A 22,477-nucleotide genomic window follows, 5' to 3' on the forward strand; every position below is an offset into this window, starting at 1 on the left:
AAAGCGGATCAGCTGCTCTATGAAACTCTCTCTCTCCTTCACTGACTTATAGGAATGAATTCAGCTCACAGCCTCGGCTTAACTGCTTTAGAAAACAGACAACTTTACAGAGGTGAATGGTGTACTTTGTGGATTTTTGTCCCTCGGGAGCAGCTGGCAGAATGACATCAAAGCGGTAACCCGTTTGTTTGTTAGCAGCTAATTACATCAAAGAGCCGCGTACAGCTCGGCTTTAAGAATCACAATCCATTCCTGGCGTCTCCGTATTTAGAAACTTCTTTGAGACGAGTTTCCGAATTCATGATGAGATGCTCGACACAAAAGCAGGCGGCCATCTCAGCCTCATGAACATCAAGGACATGTTTGACAGCGAAGCAGCACACTAAAGGACACACGGTTGGATGGGTGATTGTAGTGACACTGACAGGCTTGTTCAGAGATACAGAGAAACCAGCGGGCTTCAGCTTTCATGTGATGACAGATACACATTAAGTCTAATAAGTGTAATAGTGATTTTTCACCGACTGACCTTCCTATACCCTATTTTGAAACTTCCATCTTGTTGTACTCGTTTTTCGGATTTTATTTCTTAGAGGGATGGCTTGCTTTTTTATTATGGATGGTAGAGAGGTCGGAGGGGTCATCCACAACTTTTATCCACAATGAAATACCTTAAAGGTCACATATTGTGCTTTTTCTGGTTTTATATGCTCTTTAGTGTGTTTTCCAAGTGTCCTGTGCATGTTTAGGCACATCTATGTGCAAAAGTTCAAAGTCCGCGGAAACGCAGCTTCTCCTACATCCTCCTGTTAGCTGTAGCATTAGCCGCATGTAACGCTCGGTTCTAACCCCCCTCGAAAAAGATTTGTCAGTCTGACGTCTTTGTCAGTGTGAGATCACTGATCTAAGCCCATTGGCTCGTTGTGTCAAGCCCAGCAGCTCATGATGCGCGCCTGTTAACTTCTGTAGCACGCCCACGATATGCCGTAGCCTGCGGTAGCACAGTAGTGCTAAGGTGCTAATGTTTATGCTCCCCTTGGACGGAGCCAGTGGCTGCATTCCCAATATGGTAAAAGAGGCGGGACATTTCCGAGAACCGTGCTGAGCAACTGACCAATAACGACAGAGCGGATCGGCAGACCAATCAGAGCAGACTTGGCCCACGTGGGGTCGAACAGTGTGGACTCAGCAGAGCGTAGCTGACGGACTCAAAGCGGAGAGGGAGCAAGGAGGAGCAGTACATGAAAACAGACACTTTTTTCGGACTTTAGCTATTGTGAACATACAAAAGTAGGTACATAGATTAAATATACGAACCCCAAAAAGGTCATAATATGGGCTCTTTAACAACCACTGGATACATTTTTGACTAAACTAAATGTATTCTCCTGCAGTATCATGAAGTTAACATGCATCGTCTTAGATGAAATGTCCACATGTCTCGTGGATGGAAAGGCAACAGTGAGAGGAGAAACAGCAATATGTTTTGACTTATCCTACCCTCAGTGGTGATTCGAGAGTCTCTTCAGGCCCAAAGGAAGAAATACACAGGGGCCCCCTCCTACCAGCATTCATCACCATTACGTCATAAATGATCTGACACCAACAGAAAAATACCAAAATGTTAACCTTTTTTTATTATTATTAACAGATAATAAAATAAAGATATAAAGAACAATAAAACCTTTTGTTCTCAAACGGTGACTTTTTTGACAAACATTGGTTTTCACAGCAATACTGCATCCCACTCTTAGCAGGGCAATGAGAGGGAGTGCTATCAGATGGGGCCACCTTAGGGGGTTTTCCTACTGTCATTTCAAAATTTGCACATATTGAGCTACTGTTGTGGTTTAAAGACTGTCCAGGCTCGAATAAGTCAACGTTGGTCATTGGTTTCACACAGGACAGGAGAGTCTCCTGAGTGAAGTAAGGAACCCTCAGTAACCCTAACCCTAAATCCTGCGTTTGACCCACTGATATAAACATTTAGATAGAAGTAGAAAGTTACATCACAGTATGGCATGACATACATGGAAACTATGTGAAAAAGTAACAATGCAAACTGGGATTTTTAACATTTAACCTGCTCAACTCGTGAGCATGTACAGTAAGCGTTTTAAGCATAATAAAATGCGGCCTAAATACAGCCACCAGAGCGATTGTGTTGGCTGTCCTCTAGCAATGAGATGCTTCACATATATTTATATCTCGGAGTTGGCTGGTATAATCTGCTCCTTGCTCAGAGGCACCGAGCTTGAATAATGGGAGAGGATGCAGGTCCTTCTTTGATCCAGTGACTCTCTGCCTAATGTCCTGCAAACCTGCATGACTGGAGACTTTTTAGAGCGGTCGTAATGCTGTGTAATCTGAGACAGATTATGGAGTCCCATTTGGCATCTCTGAAAATACAAGAAATCACACGATTTCCCGACCACCATCCACCCGAATGCAACATAGATGTGTTTCAGTGCAAACACTATCAGGCAGTGAGTCAACAATAACCTCTCCAAGTAAACCATACATTAACAATTATTCATAATTACGCTATTGTTATGCAAAGCCCGCAGTTCAGTAATGAGTGAAATTAATTATCCATGCAGCGCTGAGCTTCTGATGCCTAAGATCCAAAGAGTAACGTGATTTATAGTCAACTAGAAAGCACTCAAAGAGCTGTATACCTTAATCATGGAGGGAATAAAGACTAATGGACGATGTGACAACATTAAAGACAGACAGGCGTATGAGCATAGTGATATATCTGTAAATAACCCCAATATGAAGGGACTTATTGGGAAATTTGGCTACTTTTTTTACGATTTAATCTTATTGATCTTCATTATTGCACCCGTCTTTTCAACTAAATGGCATTAATTAGCATGATTAATATAACTTATTTACCATTTCAAAGCGTTTAAAGATCTGCAATCCTGAAAAAAATCCCATTGCATCATGGCAAGAAGCTTCAAAAAACTAATTTGAAATTTGAAGCCAATTGAGCCATTTATTGTAAATGTTGAGGGTTCCTGAACCAGGGTTTATAGATTACTCGTGTTTTGTGTTAACATGTGTATCGCTGTCATGTTCCTGCACTCAGTCGGTAACCACGGCCCTTTTTTTTTTCTAAACGTTGTGTTACCTTCCTTTTGTCCCCGACAGTTGTCTGTCTGGCGAGGTCCAGAGGGACACACACTTGCACACAAACAGACAAAAACACACCGTGTCCCCATGCTCCTTCTAAAGATGGGTTTCCATGGTGAAGCTGGATGAGAAAGCATTAGCGGGCATTGTTTGAGTATGCATGTGTGTGTGTGTGTGTGTGTGTGTGTGTGTGTGTGTGTGACAGCTCACCCAGACATTGTTTCCAGTGGAGACCTCGCCTCAGCCTCAGCGTAGGATATTAGAGCGATATTGAATTGAATTTACAGATCCAAAGCTGCTCGCAGGCCCCACTGTCATAAGACGTGCATTAAAGATTCATTCACACTGTGGCACTGCCTGCAAACACAGACACAGACACACACACACACACATACAGTAGGCCTCCACACCTACAGTACAAAGACACTCATGTACACACACAAGTTCCCGCTACCTCCCTGAAGTTGTGAGCAGGGTGGGGTGGACTTTGTTTACTGAAGAACTAACAGTAATGGTGTTGACGGGGAGTTTGCTTTTGTTACTTGTCTAGCTTAAGCTATCTCCAGAGCCACAATGAGGATTTGTAGCCCCGGTTGTGAGACATTGAGCTATTCATATGCATGACAGTCAGCCCTCACTGGTTTCTAAATTTGGGCAAAGCCAACGTTGGAAGAAAAATAACAGGAGAGAGAGAGAGAGAGAGAGAGAGGGAGATAGGGGGGATATGAAATTCCAATAAGGTTTTTTTTTTCTATAACTCTTCTAAGAAAAGAAAATCAGGGAAGGGGAATTATGTGCAAGCGTTTTACCGAGACAAAAGTTGACAAGAGGTGGAATTAGAGCTGCAGTGCGTGTGTGCATGTACCGGGTGGATGCATGCATGTGTCTCTAAGTGGTTGCAGTTATGCGTGTGTAGGTTTTAACAGCACAGCATGCGTCCTCTCCACCTCTGAGTTGTAGTCATAAGACAGGTTGAGTGTTGTGTTCACTTAACGCAGTCCGATATCTTCTATCTGTTCGCTGTGTTTGGGTGAATTTAAGCACACAACAGATGCACTCAGGTGATTCAAGTGAAACCAATAAAGGTACATGGTACTTGGTTTAAAGTTAAAACTCAGGCTGATTAGCTGCAGGAATCCATTTAGGAATCCAACTTGTTAATAAGAAATGTCCGCAGTCACAGGGCTCAAATGAATGACACTAGAATCCTGTATTCTTTCTCAAGAGTAGAAAGTGTGACAAACCCTTTCTACACATCGATACCACAGTGTGCTAAAGTTCAGCAAACGGTTTGACAATGGAAGAGATTATCAACACAAAAACTGCTGACGTCGATGTTCCACATTTTGGGGTTTTGTGTAGTTCAAGAAGTTGCATGGAGCTACTATTGTTGAAAAACGATTTGGAAATGTGTAAATAGATCCACAGTAAAGTGTACACAGATCTACAGACACATAGATAAATATCTACAAATGCATACACTCGGGCGGCTGTGGCTCAGTCGTAGAGTCGGTCGTCTCTCAACTGGAGGGTCGAGGGTTTGATCCCCAGCTCCTGCAGCAACATGTCTGATGTAACCTTGGGACAAGACACAAAGCTGCTCCCGCTGCATTATCTGCGGTGTGTGAATGTGTATGAATGGGATAAGCTAATACTTATGGACAGTTTACATAGCAGCCTCTACCATCAGTGTGAATGGGTGTTAATGTGAAGTCCATTCACCATACACAGATCCTCAAATCTTAACTCAGATCGGTCGACCTGTACGTCTTTGTACGGATCTGTCTACACAATTTTAGATCCATTTTCACATCTGTGCATTAATTCAAGTAAGTGTTTCATGTAACAGTGTGCCCTAAGGATAGAAACTGAACTCTAATTGCTTCTGATGGTTAGATACTGAATCAGTCATTTAACATGTTTTACATCATTTTGAACAAGATGCAATCTCAAAAATTTAATTATCTTGAAATCCGACAGTTAAAAATGTAAAGAAGTGTTTGTTTAAGTCCAACGATTCATGTAAGATTAAACTTGTCCACGGCTATAAGAGAGCAAATTTAAGTGTTTACCAAATCCAAAGCATCAGAACATGCCCTCTGCTTCACTCTGTCCAGTGTGCATGGACGACTCTATACAGTCTAAAAACATAGATGATGATATAAGAAAATAGAAAATCATGTGTTGCAAATGTTGTGTTGGACCTAAAGCAGGTGTTCAGCCGCCTCCTGTCTGTATTCAGATCAAAGCAAACATTTCATAAACAGCCCCTGGTATCCAATCATCACGCTGTCAATCCTCTGTTCCTTCTCTACCAGCTGAAGTCTGCCCGGTAACCCGCAGGTACCATCCTGCCAGCTGCGAAACCTGTGGCTCCGCAGGGAAGAGCGACATCCAATCCACACACAGACACACACACACACACACACACACACACACACACACACACACACACACACACACACACACACACACACACACACACACTCGTCCCTTTTCTCTCTGTGTCCTTCTCTCTCTGGACGTCCGCTCATCCTGTTTGAAATATAGATAAGCTGTCAGCGGAACCGTCTCCAGCTCTCTGACGCAGCGCATGGCACACATGTTTAAATCATGTCAGCAGACACGACCACGGTCACCTTCGGCTCGGCTGCAGTCAGCTGGACCAGAACCCTTCAAGTTTCAACTGATATGTGCACACACACACACACACACACACACACACGAGTGACGTTTTTATATCATTCTAACTTATTATCAAGTGTAAATAAACAGGGATGAGATTCTTCAGGATCAATCTGATGTGAAGTGATGACCCACATGAATCATGGATATACGTATAAACACAGTTATAAAAGATAAATGGGCACATTTAATTTATGAAATTCAGAGCGGTGAGCCGTGGAAGTTGTTTGCATTAATTTGCAGGCTGTGCAGGTTTCGCTAATAAAGTATGATCCATCTATGAATAGCTCTTTATTTTCATGTCTTCATGACGCCTTTAACCAGCTTTAATGTCACCGAGGTTCAGAGATCAGTAGCCGAAAACATCTGGACTATCTGTCTGTATAAAAAAGACGTTTCCATGCACACAAACTGGAACGCATCGGCAATCGTTGAAGAGTTCACAGGGACGCTCAGTGTCTGTCCTAACAACAACAACAACAATTCACTTTTACATTGCATGGCCTGTCCTGTCTGACAGTAATAAAACATTATCCAAATAAATAAATAGTCCACTGCTCTTCCTAAAAAAAAACATAAACAGTTATAACCCCTGTGAGGAACTTTCCATTTTATTGATTTTATCGACCCCTGTGGACAAAGTGGTACATCTTATTTTGTCCTTTACACCCAAAGCTTCAGTTTTATGACCAGAAAAATCTCACTCTGCGTTCTTGAAACTGTCAAATGTATCACTCAATGTGACTATTGTTTTCCATTGTAGTCGTCCTACACCAAGCGTGTGGCAGCGTTTACAGGTGTTAAAAATAACTTTATAGAGATAGTCAGTATTGTCGCTGACGGTCTTGTTTTCTTTGTAAATCATAAGAAGCCATCACTGTTAACTTTAGTCTATTCTTAAACCAGTTAAAAACTCCTCACTGGCTCTTTAGATACTTTATATTCATAGAAAAGGGTTAGGGTTAAAACAGATGTAAGCATCTGTAGGAAATGTTCAATGTCGAACTAAAGTCTAACCCAAAATGAATATCTATAAACAGGGTGAGAGCGTCTCTGCAGCAGTTAACTTCTGAGCAGCCAATCAGTGAGTTCCCCACGCTCCAGACATCTGTTACTTCAACAGTTATTTGTTAAATGCTAAATTTAAAAAGCTTTATTTTGTCATGCCCAGCTTGTTCCCAAGGCCAAAAGCAGACAGCATACATAAAATGGGATACCGATAAATATATAACATGTCACTTTAACACTTCTGAGGCTCAGAGAAGCTGGAGGGCATTTAAAGACACAGATGAATCACCTCTTTTCTCACCCCAGCTGTCTGTTGGACGTCTGAGCCTGCAGACTGAGCTGATGTCAGATTATAGTTCGAGCTCACAGTCTGGACAACCTGCTTGTTCACTCTTAATCTACATCCATCCTCAGGCAGATTCAGTCCCTTAATACTCCTTCTTTGTCTTTAAAATACTACAGTAGGACACAAACTGATAACTGTCAGAGCTTAAATCTGAATAACAAAAGTGTTAAGTTAAGAGTATGAAAGTATAGTTAGAAATTAAAAAACTGATTTAACGTTATTTGAAAGGCCACAGCAGACAGTAAGGAGGCATTTCACTGACTTAAAAGGAGATGGCCGAGGCGGAGTCAAGACCAGGACCGTAAATATTCATTCTTTTAGAAAGGGGCGGTTTCCTTCTAATCACAGTGATGACGTGGAAAAATCTTGACCGGTCTTGATTTCTAATCCGCCCAGTCCGAGACAGAGACAAGACCGAGTTAAACTTCTTTCGATTCCAAGACCGAGACCGAGACCTTCAACAAGTCTTGAGACCAAGACCGATTTCGAGTACTACAACACCTCATGTCGTCCCTGAAAGATCAGCATTTTGAAGATTGTAAGTCATGTTCCAGTGACGTCAAAAAACACAGCTCAACTGAAAAACAGACAGGATGAATTATGAAGAAGGTAATAAAGAAACACTATTATTTTAATACATCGATATCGATATTAGCTGTTTTTGATGCATCAGGCGAACTCCTTGCACATTACCATGCAGCTCCCCTTTTGTATTCTCTGCTGTTTGCTTGTTGGAAACACTGTGTGCTAGAAATCGATGTTCAACAGCAGGTTTGTGAACATGTCCATGAATATTAGAAACAAGCTGATTTGATATGTGCACACAAAGACCGCACGCACATTCAAACACCCACACACCAAAAACTACTACAAATTCAACACTTCAACTTTCAGTGTCTGTGTCAGCGTCGTCTCTGCACACCGGGTGTCTGTTGTTGATCCTCTCCTCTGACATTTGGGTGCTGATTTCAGCTGTTGCACGTCACCGGGTGTCACTTGCTGTCACTCCAGCCATCTCACTCTCTCTCCTTTTTTAAAAAAAATGTGTCTCAGTCCCAGCGCTGTCACTCTCTGTTTTCAGTGTGACTGTATTAGCATGCCTCGCCCCGCGACCTTGAGTGTGTGAGTCACGGGGGGGGGGGGGGGGGGCGCTGCAGAACAATTTTACTGAGGGTGCACAGTGCACAGTGGTTTTTGCAAGTGTAAACAAGTTATTCTCAGGCGGCCTGGCGGCTGCTCAGCTCTGCTCTCTGTCAATAGGCGCGAGATAATGTTTATTCGTGCAAGCAACCGGTGCATTCCCCTGACGGACTCGACGCCCCGAGCAACCAACTCCTTCTCATCCACTCCACACGTTCTGCCTCTTTCTCTCCGCCCTGCTCGGCGTCTGTGTGAATTATCAATCGAGAGACGCTGCACCCTCCAGAGCTACCAGACAGAAACTCGGTGTCGTCCTCACCTGAGTGATCCCTGTCTTGCGAGCAGGGACCCGGTGGTGGTGGGCTTTGGTGTCTTTTGTTTTCAAGGAGGCTGCTGGTTAATTGAAGAAATGGATTCAGGTGGTGGGCATTTTGTGGAACTGATGTGTTTCACGTCGCAAATCATAAAATGAAGACAATATGAAGAATACAATATGATCATTTCACCTGATAGATTCCATCTGTTTCTTATCTACTGTATTTATTTATTGTCCATTCTATGTAAAACAAATTGCCCTCTCGCAGGGATAATAAAGACAACCTTGAACCTTGAAGGACACTGGTCAATGAAAATCAGAGGAACATCAGGTCATTATTGAACTTTTAAAAAACACTTTTGCAACTCACAAAAGGACCGGGATGCAAATTTAAGTGTGTTTTAACTTGAGGCTAACAAATTATGGAAATTGCCTTTAATGGTCTAATAAACCTAACAGTGTAATCGCGGCAATTTCAGCAAACATACTTTTTTTACTAAATCATGTTGAATAAAATAGGTCGTTTATGAAGTTGACGGATGCTCAGTTAGTTTCTTAGCATCTCTACAGTCTGTAACACTGAGGTCGTGTCATTGGTCAGAAGTCGGTCAGCTGAATGAATTTAGCCCCAATGATCAGCAAATCAAGGAGGCTTGTCATGAACGCTGTTACTCATTTAAAATACAGAGTGAGTGAATGGAAGATGATGCTATAGGGCATCATCTGTAAAAAAATAAATAAATTAAAAAGCCCCTTTCGAGATAGCACATGTTTTTTTCTTGTAACTATTAGATTAGGTAGCTACTCTGGGTTCTACCAAAATTTAGAAAAATCTGTTGTCAGATATTTGAAGAATAATTTTCCCATCTTTATTGTATAGGGAAGGGGCTTACCATTGGTCGCCAGCCATCCCTGAAAACAGCCTGTATGTGTGAACAAAGGTCAATGAGAGGGAGAGGCGTTGCACTGGAGGGAAAGAGAAGCGTTGCGATGTGGGAGAGGAGGAAGAGAAAGGCCGAAAACGGGTGAATGGGGGTGAACAATGACAATGTCTGTATTTGAGAGAGAGGCTGTAGATGTCTGTGAGATGTCTTCAATTGAGCGTGCATGGGTCCTAAATGGGTTTTCAGGGAGGGGGGAAATAAAAGAGCCCGTCATCCCTCCACTCTATCTCTCCCTCTGTCTCGCTGGCTCTGTCTCTTTCTTCCTTCTTCTCCACAGGCTCTCCAGCAGCCCCTCATCCCTCCATTATTAGGGCCCAGTAATGAAATGTGGAGTGTCTCGTATTGGTGCCTGGGCCCCGGCAAACTGTATTAGTGTGTAAATGGTGTGGGAGTAATGAGAAAGCACTCAGGCTAGCCGGGTAGACCGGACCTTTAGGCGTGCATTGTGTCAGTGTGTGCGTGCCTGCGTTTAACGTGCATGTGCATCAAATGAATAACAAGAGACGTCGGGTGGAGAGGGACCCCTGCTCACGGGGGTCAGTGTTGTGTTTCTGTCTCGTATGCCAATCCTGAGATTGTTAGCCCCCCAAACAGAAGAGAGGCTTAGAAAATCTATTTGGTCAGCGGCACACAATCTCACTAGTGGCCCGAAGCATCAACGTCAATGTCTTTTTATGTGGCTCACTTAATTCAAGTCTTTTTAAGGTGAATTATGCAGGCTTAGCAAAAGGATTTATGCTCTAATGCCTCCCGGACACACTTCATTAAATCAGTGGCTAGGTTTTTTGCCATCGCTAAAATCTCTCCGTCCTTTTTTTAAAGCAGTCCTGATTCCCCGAATCCATCAGCTCCTGCTTTCACCTTTCTTCCCAGCAGTAATTAGCCTCTGTTTAGTGCTCTGTGATGAAAACCAGCAGGGCTCTGCAGGGTCCTGAAAACCTCCCGATTGTAGCGCATAATGCCTCCTCTTCTTTTTTTAACATCCCAGAAGGGGAATACCTGCTCCCGTCTTTAACACTGTCTTCCTGCATAATGTATAAGTGCACATTGCTCATACAAATGGCCCACACCACTGGCTATGTAATAAAGGCTTGTGTGTGACTGTGGCTGAGTGATATCATTCCATTTCCTCTGGCCTGCGGGGCCTAAAGCAGCAGCAGCAGCAGCAGCAGCAGCAGAGACAAGACGGACACGCTCCATCCGGTAAATACTCTTTTTCACGCCCTGGTTTTTTTTTTTTCTCCCTCCTCTCTGCAGATGTTATGCCTAAATCGGTGGAAAGTGTCTTCATCTTCCAGGAGGGGAGCGAGAGCGAGCCGAATGTGGCCGCGACGACATTCGACGCCATCGTGGTGGAGCAGTGGACCGTCATAGATGTGAGTGTCTTTGGTCTGTGTCGCAGGTTATGGGAATGCTGTGTAGGCGGGGACACTTTTCTTCAATGTTGCATCATTTCTCAATACATGCACACCACTATGTCACATTTACCCAACATGAAAATACATTTAAAAAGGGAGAAAGGCACATCTGTGGCTGTGATTCATCAATCTCGGTTTATCAACTTCAAGTGAAATCGGGGATTATGATTTATGAGATGATGGGCTATTTGTAATCAAGACAGCTTTGAATTCAAGGATTCTTTTTATATCAGGCTGTTGCACACCGTAAGATTTACACTTTTAGTGCCATGGGAGGGGCAAAGTAACAATGTCTGTGTCAGGATGATGAATACCTGTGAAGCAGCAGCCAAGCAGCATTGTTTCTGTCTAATCAAGAACCTGCAATCAACAGCCTGGTTCCTTATCTGTACCAAGTGTTTGAGTCATCTGACTTTAATTAACCAGTTCATTTGCAAATGACTCCCATCTTTATGAACATTTACATTCATGCCATTTGATGAATGTTAAATGGCAAACTTAATTCAATTTATTCAAATTCAAATTTTTCGGCTTTTCCTGCCTTTATTGTAGAGATAGGGTCGGTAATTAGGGAGAGAGAGTGGGGAATGACGTGTGAGAAAGGAGTCACAGGTTGGATTCGAACCTGGGCCGCCCGCTTGGAGGACTACAGCCTTCACTCATGAAGCGCGCACACTAACCACTGCGCGCTCCAGCGTCCCGAGCAGTTGTTTAAGCACAAAAAAAGTAGTTGTGGGTTTTTCCAAAAGTCGCTCTTTTGCACAATGGAAAGAATCAAAAGAAGATATTCATAATGTATCGTTCTATAACTGCAGAGATACTTATCTCGAGCAATGCATACCATTAGAAACAGTTTAAACACAAGCTGTTCTGTCTCATTATACTCGATGTGATTACACAAACATTTGGCATCTTGTGATACTGCTCATTAGAGATAAAACCTTTAATATATGAGCGGAGAGACATCCGCGACACAATGCTTCTTGCAGAGTACAAACACACATCTCAACCTGTAAGTGAACAAATGTGGGAGCTTTTGAAATGATCTACAATCATCATTAAAACAGCAGGTAAGGACACATCTTGTAGAAGAAAGGTGTTTATTTCTCCAGGAGGTTAGAGACTTTGAGAATGACTGAAAGGATGTTTTTAAGCTGTTCTTAAGTATTGAAGGAGTCTTTTTTTTTTATCTCATAAATGTGTTTTTGTCTTCCTGACGATTTCCATTGCGTTTGGCAAAGTCCACAACATGGCCGATTGTTTAGCTCTTCCTTGTGCCGTCTAATTATGCAATCATGATAGACATCTATGTGTCAGTTGAGATTTCAGATTATGGTATCGTTTGTTGTGAAGTGCTGACCCAAAGCCAGAGACCAATTTTACCAAGCGTCACGCTTCCCGCCTGCGTTAGTCACTTGGTCTGTAACTGAGGGGTCTCTTCAATTAAACCAGCACTCCACAAGTTTTATACTTCAAAGTATACCAACACTTTTCTTTAAATGCACGATTATGACCTTGAGTGGTGCCACCAGCCTCGTCCACCTCGCCATGTATCCCAGCACAAAGCGGCTTCTTGCACTACACAACGAATAGCGGTGAATTTTCAGTGGCGGAAGGTTGCATGCACGAGTGATTGGGGTGGCTGCACTCCGGTCATGAAGGCACATGTGTCAGCATTTTATATTGGTGTATTGGTCGCACCAGTATGAAGGATGCAGCCCACTTTTTGGATGATATCGAGATATTAAAAGTGTGTCTTCTAGAAAGAATTTTACTGTAGTTTCTATTACTGTCCTCGTATTCAACAATGTATTTAATCTGCATTGTCCAGCTGCATTTAGACCACAAATCCTCTTTGTGAGACTGGTCTTTTCTGGCATTGAAATCAGTTGTCATTCATACATCGTGCCCTTCCACCCCCTCTTCACTCTCCAGCCAACCCCCCCCCCCCCAACAGCCCTGAAGGCAAATCTGGCAGATCTCAATTTATGGGACATGTGTCGTGGCCGCTTGTCTTATCAGGAGCACACAAGCCCCTTATCTACCAGACGATTAGCTTCTATGCTCACCACCAGTTCCAAGTTGGAAATTGATTTCTGTCGCAAATTGAAGGGTTTGCGGCCATTTCATTGCCTTTCATCTGTATGTGTGTGTGTGTGTGTTTGAGCGTGTGTGTCTGTGTCTATACAATGTTTGTAAGTGCAGCTGTGTGTGTGTGTGTTTATGTCTGCTAAGTGTATATGGGTTAGTTGGGTTTTGTGTGTCTGAATGTGTTTGCCGATGCTATCTCTGTAATTGAATTTAGACTTTTTGCAGCCTGTGGTTGTCCAAGTGTGAAAGGAGACTTTTGTCCCCCCAAATGTGGCTCTGTGATTGTCCGGCGCCAAGCTGATGGCCACATGTGCCAATAAAAAAAAAGTCTTTGCAGCGGTGTGGCGGCAGCAGTCCAGCCTCCATTCCCCTTGAGATGAATGGTAACACTGTTACAGCTTAATGGGTTTCAAGGCTTCCCCAGGAACAGTAACAGTGAACCGCTAGCATCAAACCCTCAGCCTGTGTTCAGGAGATCCAATCAACTCCTCCATCGGGACTTTATCGAGAACTGTTTCACCCGAGCGATCTGCTCCGTGCCCAATCAGAGCCACAACAACAAAGGCCTCACATCACCCTCGTTCATTGTGATAACCGTTTTAAAATTGATATGCAAAGTGTCCGCACAGCTCCTTATTATTATTCTGCCGGGATAATTACAAAGAAGAATGAGGCAGGGTATTGATTGCAGGTGTTTATTATCATTTTCAGAGTAAACATCTTCCTTTCAGGTGGGTTTTTTTTTCTTCTTCTTTGAATGCGTCATCTCCATTTTTTACCCCTCTAATGCTTTACATAGTTATTAATCAAAAAGTGTGACAGCTAGGAGAGGAAAACACGCTGTTTCTCTGAGAGCGGGCAATCATTTATATTGTCATCAAGTGGGAGTGAATTATCCAGGGAGACAGTGTCAGATCTTCACTGAAAATTAGTTCTAACGTATCAGAGGATTTGCAAAAGTGCACAAAACAAAAGTATCAGCCCTACAGGGGGAACTGGACAAAAAAAAAACATTCTCCTTCCAGAGGGGCTGCTTGTCAACAGGCAGAGCAGGCAACATCTTAGGGCCCCAGACCAGTAGGGGTCCCCAAATCAGTGGCCTAAAATGTGCAAATTTTGCAGTAGGAAACCTCTCAAAGGGGGCCCCATCTGACAGCACTCTTTCTCAGCCCCCCAACTGATTTTTGCCTATAGGACCCCAACAGGATCTAGAATCGCCACCGTCTCCTTCCATTTCAGACTTGATCCAGCTTGATTACTGTCCTCATTTTAATCATAACTTGTGAATTGGTCCTCCATCATGTGGTCAACTCTGTTGGACAATATGGGCTGGGTACCATTCACATTTAAACCAATGCAGGCTCCTGTACCTGGGATTGGGTCGCAGAACCTCAGCTCCATTCCTTCATAATAACAAAAATGAAATCTAGAGTGCAAAATAGAAGTCAAAACGTCCTGCTTTTGACTTTTTTTAAGATTTTTTTTATTACAATGACAAGTAATAGCTGTCTCCTTATCTTAACACTTAAAGGTTACATATTATTCTCCTTTTCAACCAGTTTAAATAAGTCTGCAGATGGAGACTCAACACGTCCGAACGAGAGATGGGAGAAACATCTCTGGAAACTGGGAGACAGGACAGATCCCAACTTACCTGGTGATGCAGGTGCATAAACTGAGCTCATATCGACAAATTTTATATGAGTGGGACTTGGTAAAAACAAGGACTTCAGGACCTTTCTGGATCAAAGGATGCCTGCAGTCTACATTTCAGCTGTTCATGTGAAGCTACATCACATATATGGTAGATAAGTTGTTGAGTCAGTCGATTTGTCTTGATGTGAATCTGATCTCTCTCCATTCAGTGCTGTGAGCTTAAACTCAAGAACCTATTTGATGATAAGAATCACTTCATTCAGATCAGTTCAGCTTTTTTGTCACTTTTCCCGAAGTTAAGGATTGCATCATTCCTCAAATGCACTTCAAAAAGTACCAACAACCTAAGATCAGTGTGTTTGACAGTGAAGAGGAGATGGGAAGAGAAATGAGACTGAAGAAATACAGTCAGTTTATTTGTTTCTTCATGTCGTTTTAAGCCTAATTATAAAATAAATCAGTTTAATTTAGATTCGTCAGCTGTGCTGTGATCAAAGAAAAGTTTGGAAGTAGAATAACAAAAAAGAAAGTGACAATGTGTGAGAGGAACGGAAAAAAACTCACAGGTCAAAAATATTCTGACTTCAAAATGAATCAGAGAGAAATTACAGAAGAAAAACAAGCAACAAAAATAAATGTCAAACTGACAAACTAGGATGCAAGTTTTTGTGGGAAAGTGTTTCTACTAAATGAGAACACAGCCTGGAGGAAAACAACAAAATGGATAAAATGACAAGCAGGGGAAATGTTCTTATACGTGCAGGGTGTTCAGCGCTGAGACGGCTGCACATACTCTGCATAAAAATGTCATCAGCGCTAAAGAGATGATACACACATTTCTTTAAGCTTAATCCTTAAAAAAGAAGAAACAGCACAGATGATTATAAATACATTACAGCTGCAAAACATGACAGTTTCCTCCTGAGCAAAGTGACCTGAAAAGAAACCAGAGGGATGATCCATATGGAGGGCTCAAAATGAATACCTTATTAGGGGTTGTTGCTATGAAGCTCCAATTAGGACCAGCTACAAAACTTGTATGTCCGAGGGGGAAATCGATACAGAAAGGACTTTAGATGTTATGTACTAAAGCTCTACAGGAGCAATAACCAAACAGAACATGTCCTCCTGCAGACCTCAGTCAGAATGTTTTCAACAAGCAGAAGATTATATTTAAAAAGAGGGACAAAGTGCATTAGCAGGACGGTGCCGCGTTTCAGTCTTCCAGATAAAACAGGGAAAGAGCACGGAGAGACACAACAGCATTCGTGTGTGTGTGTGTGTGTGTGTGTGTGTGTGTGTGTGTGTGTGTGTGTTTTATTAAAAGATGAACTGATATTCACCTCAGCCTAGCACAGCTCGGCTCACATCTACGAGGACTCTGATGTTTCTTAGAAACTCCTGCCTCTCCTCAAAATGATGTTTTCTTCACCATTATCCACTTCAGCCCTGCAGTGGGTCCATTATGACGACTGTACATCCTGCAGAGAGCTTTACTTGAGTTTCATGATAATACCAACATTAAAAAAAAATAAAGAAATAAATACATCCAACATGTCCTGCTAAAAGGAAATGTTGCTGGTATCGAGGTGTAGCCTTGTGGAACATCTCGGCTCTGGTTTGAATATGTCTTCCGATGTTAAGCTTCAAAGAACACGAACGGAAGGAACGCTCGTTTTAGAGATGAACCTCAAGCCGAAGTTACCTCAAGATATTTTGGAAAATACAACTAATGTGATGGAGAAAGATATTTCTAGATGATGTTGCTCATTATTTTCCAGGAGCAAAAGAAAAATCATAAATGAATAATACGCCGATATATAAATTCAATTTAACCGGGAGAGAGAGAGTGGGGAATGACATGCGGGAAAGGAGCCACAGGTCGGATTTTAATCCGGGCTGCCCACGTGGAGGACCACAGCCTCCGTACATGGGGCGCGTGCACCAACCACTGCTCCACCAGCGCCCCATAACTCAGGTTTAAACTGCAATGTGAGGCCACTGCATGTCAACAGAAGACTTCTGTAAAGAAATAACCCAAAAGAAAACGGTTGAGGTACAAAACAAGACGTAAAGCGGACTATTTCCAGACTAGAATCATTTTAATAGGTACGATAACTACAGCTGAAACATGAGCTTGTTTTGAGTTGAAAGCTTACAAAATGATTTGAAGCTTAACTGATTTGTTCCTTGCTGTCTGTAGATTGAAAGAGGATCTGAAGGCTGAGTATGAGGAGCTGGTTATTCTTTATTAACTAAAGATTTCCCAAAGCATTTACTCTCTGTGCATAGTTTTTTATATTCCTGCAAAAAGCTTTTGATATCACAGCATGATCGTCGGTAAATAAAACGTTCTCCGAACCACTTCAAGCTCTTCTGTGTGACGATGTCGCCGGATCGCTCGCTCACTCGCTCCTTCATCTCGACATCTCATAAACCTCAGAGTTTAGAAGAGAGTGTGTGCTGCTGCTGCTGCTGCTGCTGCTGCTGCAGGAAGGCACCTTGAAAAGTTAATATCACTGGAGTTCAAATGTAAGAAATGGCAGTCCAAAGTCAAAGGGAGTGAAAGGAGCTTAGCAGCGCTGACATTGTTGTCACTCATTCTCAGAATTCACTTACATCCAGCGCTTTGAAGAGCAGCACATCGCAGTCTTCAGACTTCTTTTTAAAGAAAGTGGGATTAAGGCCCCACATCACATGTCGGTACTGCAGCGAGGAAACTTTGAAGACGTAGTTTAAAGACAAATAAAGGGAACCTCCTTCACATGTGAACACATTGTTGATGCAAAGAACAAAGCATGTAGATTTGGCTCCTCCCCCCTCACCAATAGCGCCTTGTGCATTATTTACAGTGTACGATTTGTTTTGTGTTCCCTGCGGCAGCCTGCATGCTGTGCAGAGAGTGGGCGGTAGACGTAAATCTCCCGTCTGTGATATCTCTATCCTGTGTGACATGGAGGTGAGAGAGAAGGTGACCTAGATAGTAGGATAGTAATTTGCACCGTCCCCTCTGTGTGTGAGAGATGTCGCCCGCTCTGTCAGACGGTGTGAGGAGGGTCAGCAGACAGACCCGAGACAGAGGAGCAGCTGTTAATCAGGTGTAAGAACGAAGAAATAACAGAAAAAACGAAACATTTTGTAGTTTATCAACAATGGTCAAGGATCACCAGAAATGAACGTTTCCAAAAGTAACACTGCTCTGTGTGGTATCAAATATGCATCTTTAGAGGGAAAATATTACCCCATAGTGTTACTTATTCCTTTTTCAATCAAGGTGTCTCCGTTCTTAAAGGATATACAGTATTTTGGGGTATTTATTTTAGAAAGACCAGTGGATAGCAGGAAACCAGGGAGAGAGTGGGGAATGACCCTTTGGAAGGGGCGTGCATGTTTTGGTGCATCCTCCAGGCCTGATTTTGTTCACCTGTGCTCAATCGACCAATCAGAGGAGAGCACCTGCCCACTCACACCTGAAGAAGCTTGGCCAGCTCGGCAGTCTGGGGGCGCGTTCGAATTGTCCCTCCTATCTCCTTTCACTATCCACTTAACCTTAACCCCGGAAGCATTTAAGTGGCGGCCATGATAAGAGCCGTTCGAATTCTCTAAAAGTTAAGGAAAGGTGGGTCAGTGCTTCCTTTATAACCTCCTTTAGCTTAGGATACACCGGACCATCCTTTACGAAAGGAGATGAGATATGCCGCCCCACAATTCCTTGCGGCCGCAACATTTAAAGCAAGTCGCGCATCCGACTGTTCACGAAAATGAACGATGATCGTAAAGTGACACAGATCAAGGGATAAAAGATAAGAGACATTTTTATCAAGATGATGTTTTATTCAACATATTTCATTCACTTAAGAATGTTTTGTGCAGTTGTACATTTGTATGTTTAAAACATTATGTGTAGGTTATATCTTACATAAATGTAACAATTCATTTCATACTTATTTTGATGTTGATTTATAGACAGGAAGCTGATGGTTTCACTTTTCTTACTTGTAGCCTGGTAGTCTATATTGCTTTTATTTCAATCCCAACCTTGTGGTGATTAGGATTATTTCACCGGTAAGAAGGCACAGGGGAAAAATTTTTAGATTCGTTTTCTGTAGTCCATTTTCTGAACATTGTAGTTTCAACACGGCGGACCCACGTCATTAACCTCCGCCGGCCCGTCGCATTTAATGACGTGGCCTAGTGGAAATGTGGTCGGATTGTAAGAGCAACGAGATCGCCTTTCCCTAAGTCCTTTATGAATTCTCCTAACATCTTTCCTTAACCTCATGACGTTTCCCCGGGGTTAAGGTAAAGTGGATAGTGAAAGGAGATAGGAGGGACAATTCGAATGCACCCTGGGTGCAGCTTAGTTTGTTTTCAGCTCACCACTGTGCCTCTCGTTGTCTTTACTAAATGGCCTTTTACTCTTAGGTAATCCGTAGCATTTAAATACACACAGAGTGTATGAAACATGGACGTAATCAACTAGCCTGTCAGTCAAAACAGACAAAGGTGAAACTTAATTGGAGCTACGCCTCTTATTAAAAACATTTGTGAATAACTCTTGGGTTTTTTAAATCAAATGATGAGTTGAGGATTGCTCACCATCCACTCAGTGTGTAACAACATTGATCTCAGAATGTGTTCTTTTGCACCAGACTGTAAAGATGTTTATCTCTGCGGTAAAAATGGCCATTTTAACATAACCTAATGCTTTTGCATCCACCTTAAGTGGACACTAGAGGAACTGCAGGTTTTTGCATTTCTGCATTGGCTTCACGTTTCAACTCCTGACTTACCGCTTGATTATTAAAAAAAAAAAAAAAAAACAGTCACGGCCGCGGCTTTTTCTGCAGAACCAGGTCTTTAACTTGGAGATTTTAAGTACGTTTTGCTGGTAATATTTCCCTTAGGTGTAGCACATGAAGGCAGGACTTTAACTCTACAGAGGGTTTTTCCTTCCTATCTTCAGACTGTAATGTCTACGTGTGGTTTAATACAGGAAACAGGCCGAGGGGACATCAGAGACAAGCTTGTGTTGAAGTAATGAGCAAAACTAAACTCTCCGAGGGGCAGATCTGAGTCGGGCTTGAGATAACCATGTCACAGAAAATGTCTTGTCTTTGTCTTCTGTGCCCCTCTTTTCATAAAGTAGGTTGTGGTTAAGAGTTAACCTAAAAAAACATCTACTATGAAGCTAACTAGCCAGCAGGCTAATTCAGCAAAGCAGTAAACGGAGACACAGGAAGTAACTCTGCAGCTCCCTGTCAGAAATCAGCTCTGGGCCCTTGTCTTTTTAAAATAAAATAATTAGTGCTGCTGCTTGGAAGATGATTGTCTGATGATTTCTTCTCTGAAACCTGCAGTTGAACCATCAGTTTCAATCATCATACGCTGATATTTTTCTCCTCCTTGCAAAAGTAGAAGATAAAAGCTCTCTCCCTGACAGCACGGGAGGAACATCTGCGCACACCGGCTGATCCTTTGTTTTCCAGACTACCTCATCATGTTTTATCAGGCTGCATACTTTAGTCTGAGTCACAGGCAGGTTAATGCCTCATAAAAAATTAAAGTTTGGATGCACTTTGGATGTCTTCTGTTAAGCTATATTATTGTTGCAGCATTTGCAGTTTTAAGCAGGGAAAAGGTCCCCAGATGGTGCGTAGGTGTGCTTTGGGAGTGCCTGGCTGTATATGCTATAATGCAGCTAGTAATATTTTTAGATCCTGTGAAACAATCAAAAGCTCTGGAAAAGATGCAAAAATGGACCGTGTGTCGAGGTGTTGTCCCCCCTTTGACTGTAAATTCTGTTTTTAAAGGCAAAAGTGAACTTTCAGTCCTAACTTTCAAACCAACCATTAAGTGTAACTATTTCATTTAATTTCATATTTGATTTATTTGCTCATTTCAGTGTATGGTTCCAACACAATAAAACACAACATGAAATATTTTCTCATTATACTGAAACACTGTCCATGAGCAAACAGGAGCAGGAAGAAGAAAACTTATAATACCTGCCCCTTACTATTCATCTGAGCGTCCAGTCTTGAGCTACAAACCTATTGGCTGCATACATACAGTATATGGACAACCTGTCTTCATCTCCTTCCATTTAGCAAAACTGAAGCCGAAATACCCCTGTGACGGACGCTGACATGTTGCACAGGTGACGTCATGTGTAGCCAAGACATGAGAGGAATAGACCCCCGTCTTTACCGCTCACTAAAGCACACATTACAATGAACCAAACTACCGGGGAAAAAAAGCTCCTCCAGTCGATACAGTCTACATCAGTGGTGCCCAGCCTTGTTAGACTTAAGAGCCACATTGACCCAAAAAATATTTCTGCAAGAGCCTCAATCAAAAAACCTCTTTCTTTCCTAAAATATGTGTGGGAAACACAGTGACTTGACTTGCAATCAATCAATCAATCAATCAATTTTTATTTGTATAGCGTCAACTCATAACAAGTGTTATCTCGAGACACTTTACAAGAAGCAGGTAAAATACCTTACTCTTTGTCTGTTAACATTACAAAAGAGCAGGAAAAAAGACCTTACTCATTGTTATGTTACAAAAAGCAGGTAAAAAGACCTTACTCATTGTTATGTTACAAAAAGCAGGTAAAAAGACCTTACTCATTGTTATGTTACAAGAAGCAATAAGTTGTGCTGACAATGTTTCCCTTTTTTAAATAATTACTTTGGATTTTTTTTATTCCAAGTTGGACCTAAAAGAGCCCCAACTAGTCCCAAATGAGCCACATGTGGCTCGAGAGCCTCGGGTCGAGTATCCCTGGTCTGCATCCTTGTGTTGGTTTGAAGCAAACACTCACGGTTTAAAAAAGTGAAATGACTCTTGTCTTAGTGTTCTTTATCTTACTTCTTGCCGATCCTCCATTACTCTGCTAATCCGGGTTAAGAACGCTGCAGGACTTGTCATCGGAGCTGTCGATCATGACGTTACTTCCGCACTGTAACTAAATCAAACCATACTTCTCATGAAACATGAACACTTGGACGTAAATCAGCATGATAAGAACTCAATATGATGACACAAGTTTGAGAACATGTATTTGGCTTGTTTTAAAGTCTGCCACCTCTTCCAGCTGTTAACATGGAGGAGGTGGAGTTTAAGACCTATACTGCAGACAGTCAGCAAAGGGAGCTGTAAACCTTTTGGCTTCACTTCTCTCTCGCTCTTGTGATGTCCATTCTTCATGCAGTCTATGCCCAACCGAGATCAAATGTTACAGCGAGGTGAGAATTAGAAGAATGTCATATATACATTTTCTTCTGCCTGGTTGCAGCACAATTAAAAGCATAGTCATCAATTATTGTTAAATGCTTCTTGTTTTTTTTTTTTAAAAGGACCAATCACATTCAGAAAAAAGGTTATTGCGGTGCTTTGGTGGATACTGCAATTTCTGTTGCTGTGACAACGCTCCAGGCCAAGCGAGCCTATCAGGAACAGAATGCCTTTTTTTTTTTTTTTTTTTTTTTTTTTAAAGGTATTTGCTTCATCATTACCTGACTGTGTTTGCCAACCTGTTGACCCTGTGGTCAGCTAAATAACAGCTATATCCAGAGCTGGTGCAAAAGAGAGTCATGGTTTGTTGTGTCTACGTTGCAGAGTCCGTAAAGGTGGCTTAACTTGGAGTTGACCTGCAGTTGCCTCTGCTCTGCGATAGGCCTGTAAACATACTTTGTTTTGGCTACATACGTTCCCAAATGAGAGGTTA

General features: G+C 42.3%; 1 protein-coding gene across 1 annotated transcript in view; it reads left to right on the forward strand.

Annotated features, from left to right (window-relative positions):
- The window catches only part of LOC132983539 (raftlin-like), a 114,633-nt gene that overhangs the window by 73,639 nt on the left and 18,517 nt on the right, over positions 1–22,477 (forward strand). The window contains exon 6 of the mRNA XM_061049882.1: positions 10,835–10,953. Coding sequence (XP_060905865.1) covers positions 10,835–10,953 — 119 coding nt within the window. The remainder of the gene's footprint in view (positions 1–10,834; positions 10,954–22,477) is intronic.

The sequence above is a fragment of the Labrus mixtus genome, chromosome 11 (assembly GCF_963584025.1).
Source record: "Labrus mixtus chromosome 11, fLabMix1.1, whole genome shotgun sequence".
NCBI lineage: Eukaryota > Metazoa > Chordata > Actinopteri > Labriformes > Labridae > Labrus > Labrus mixtus.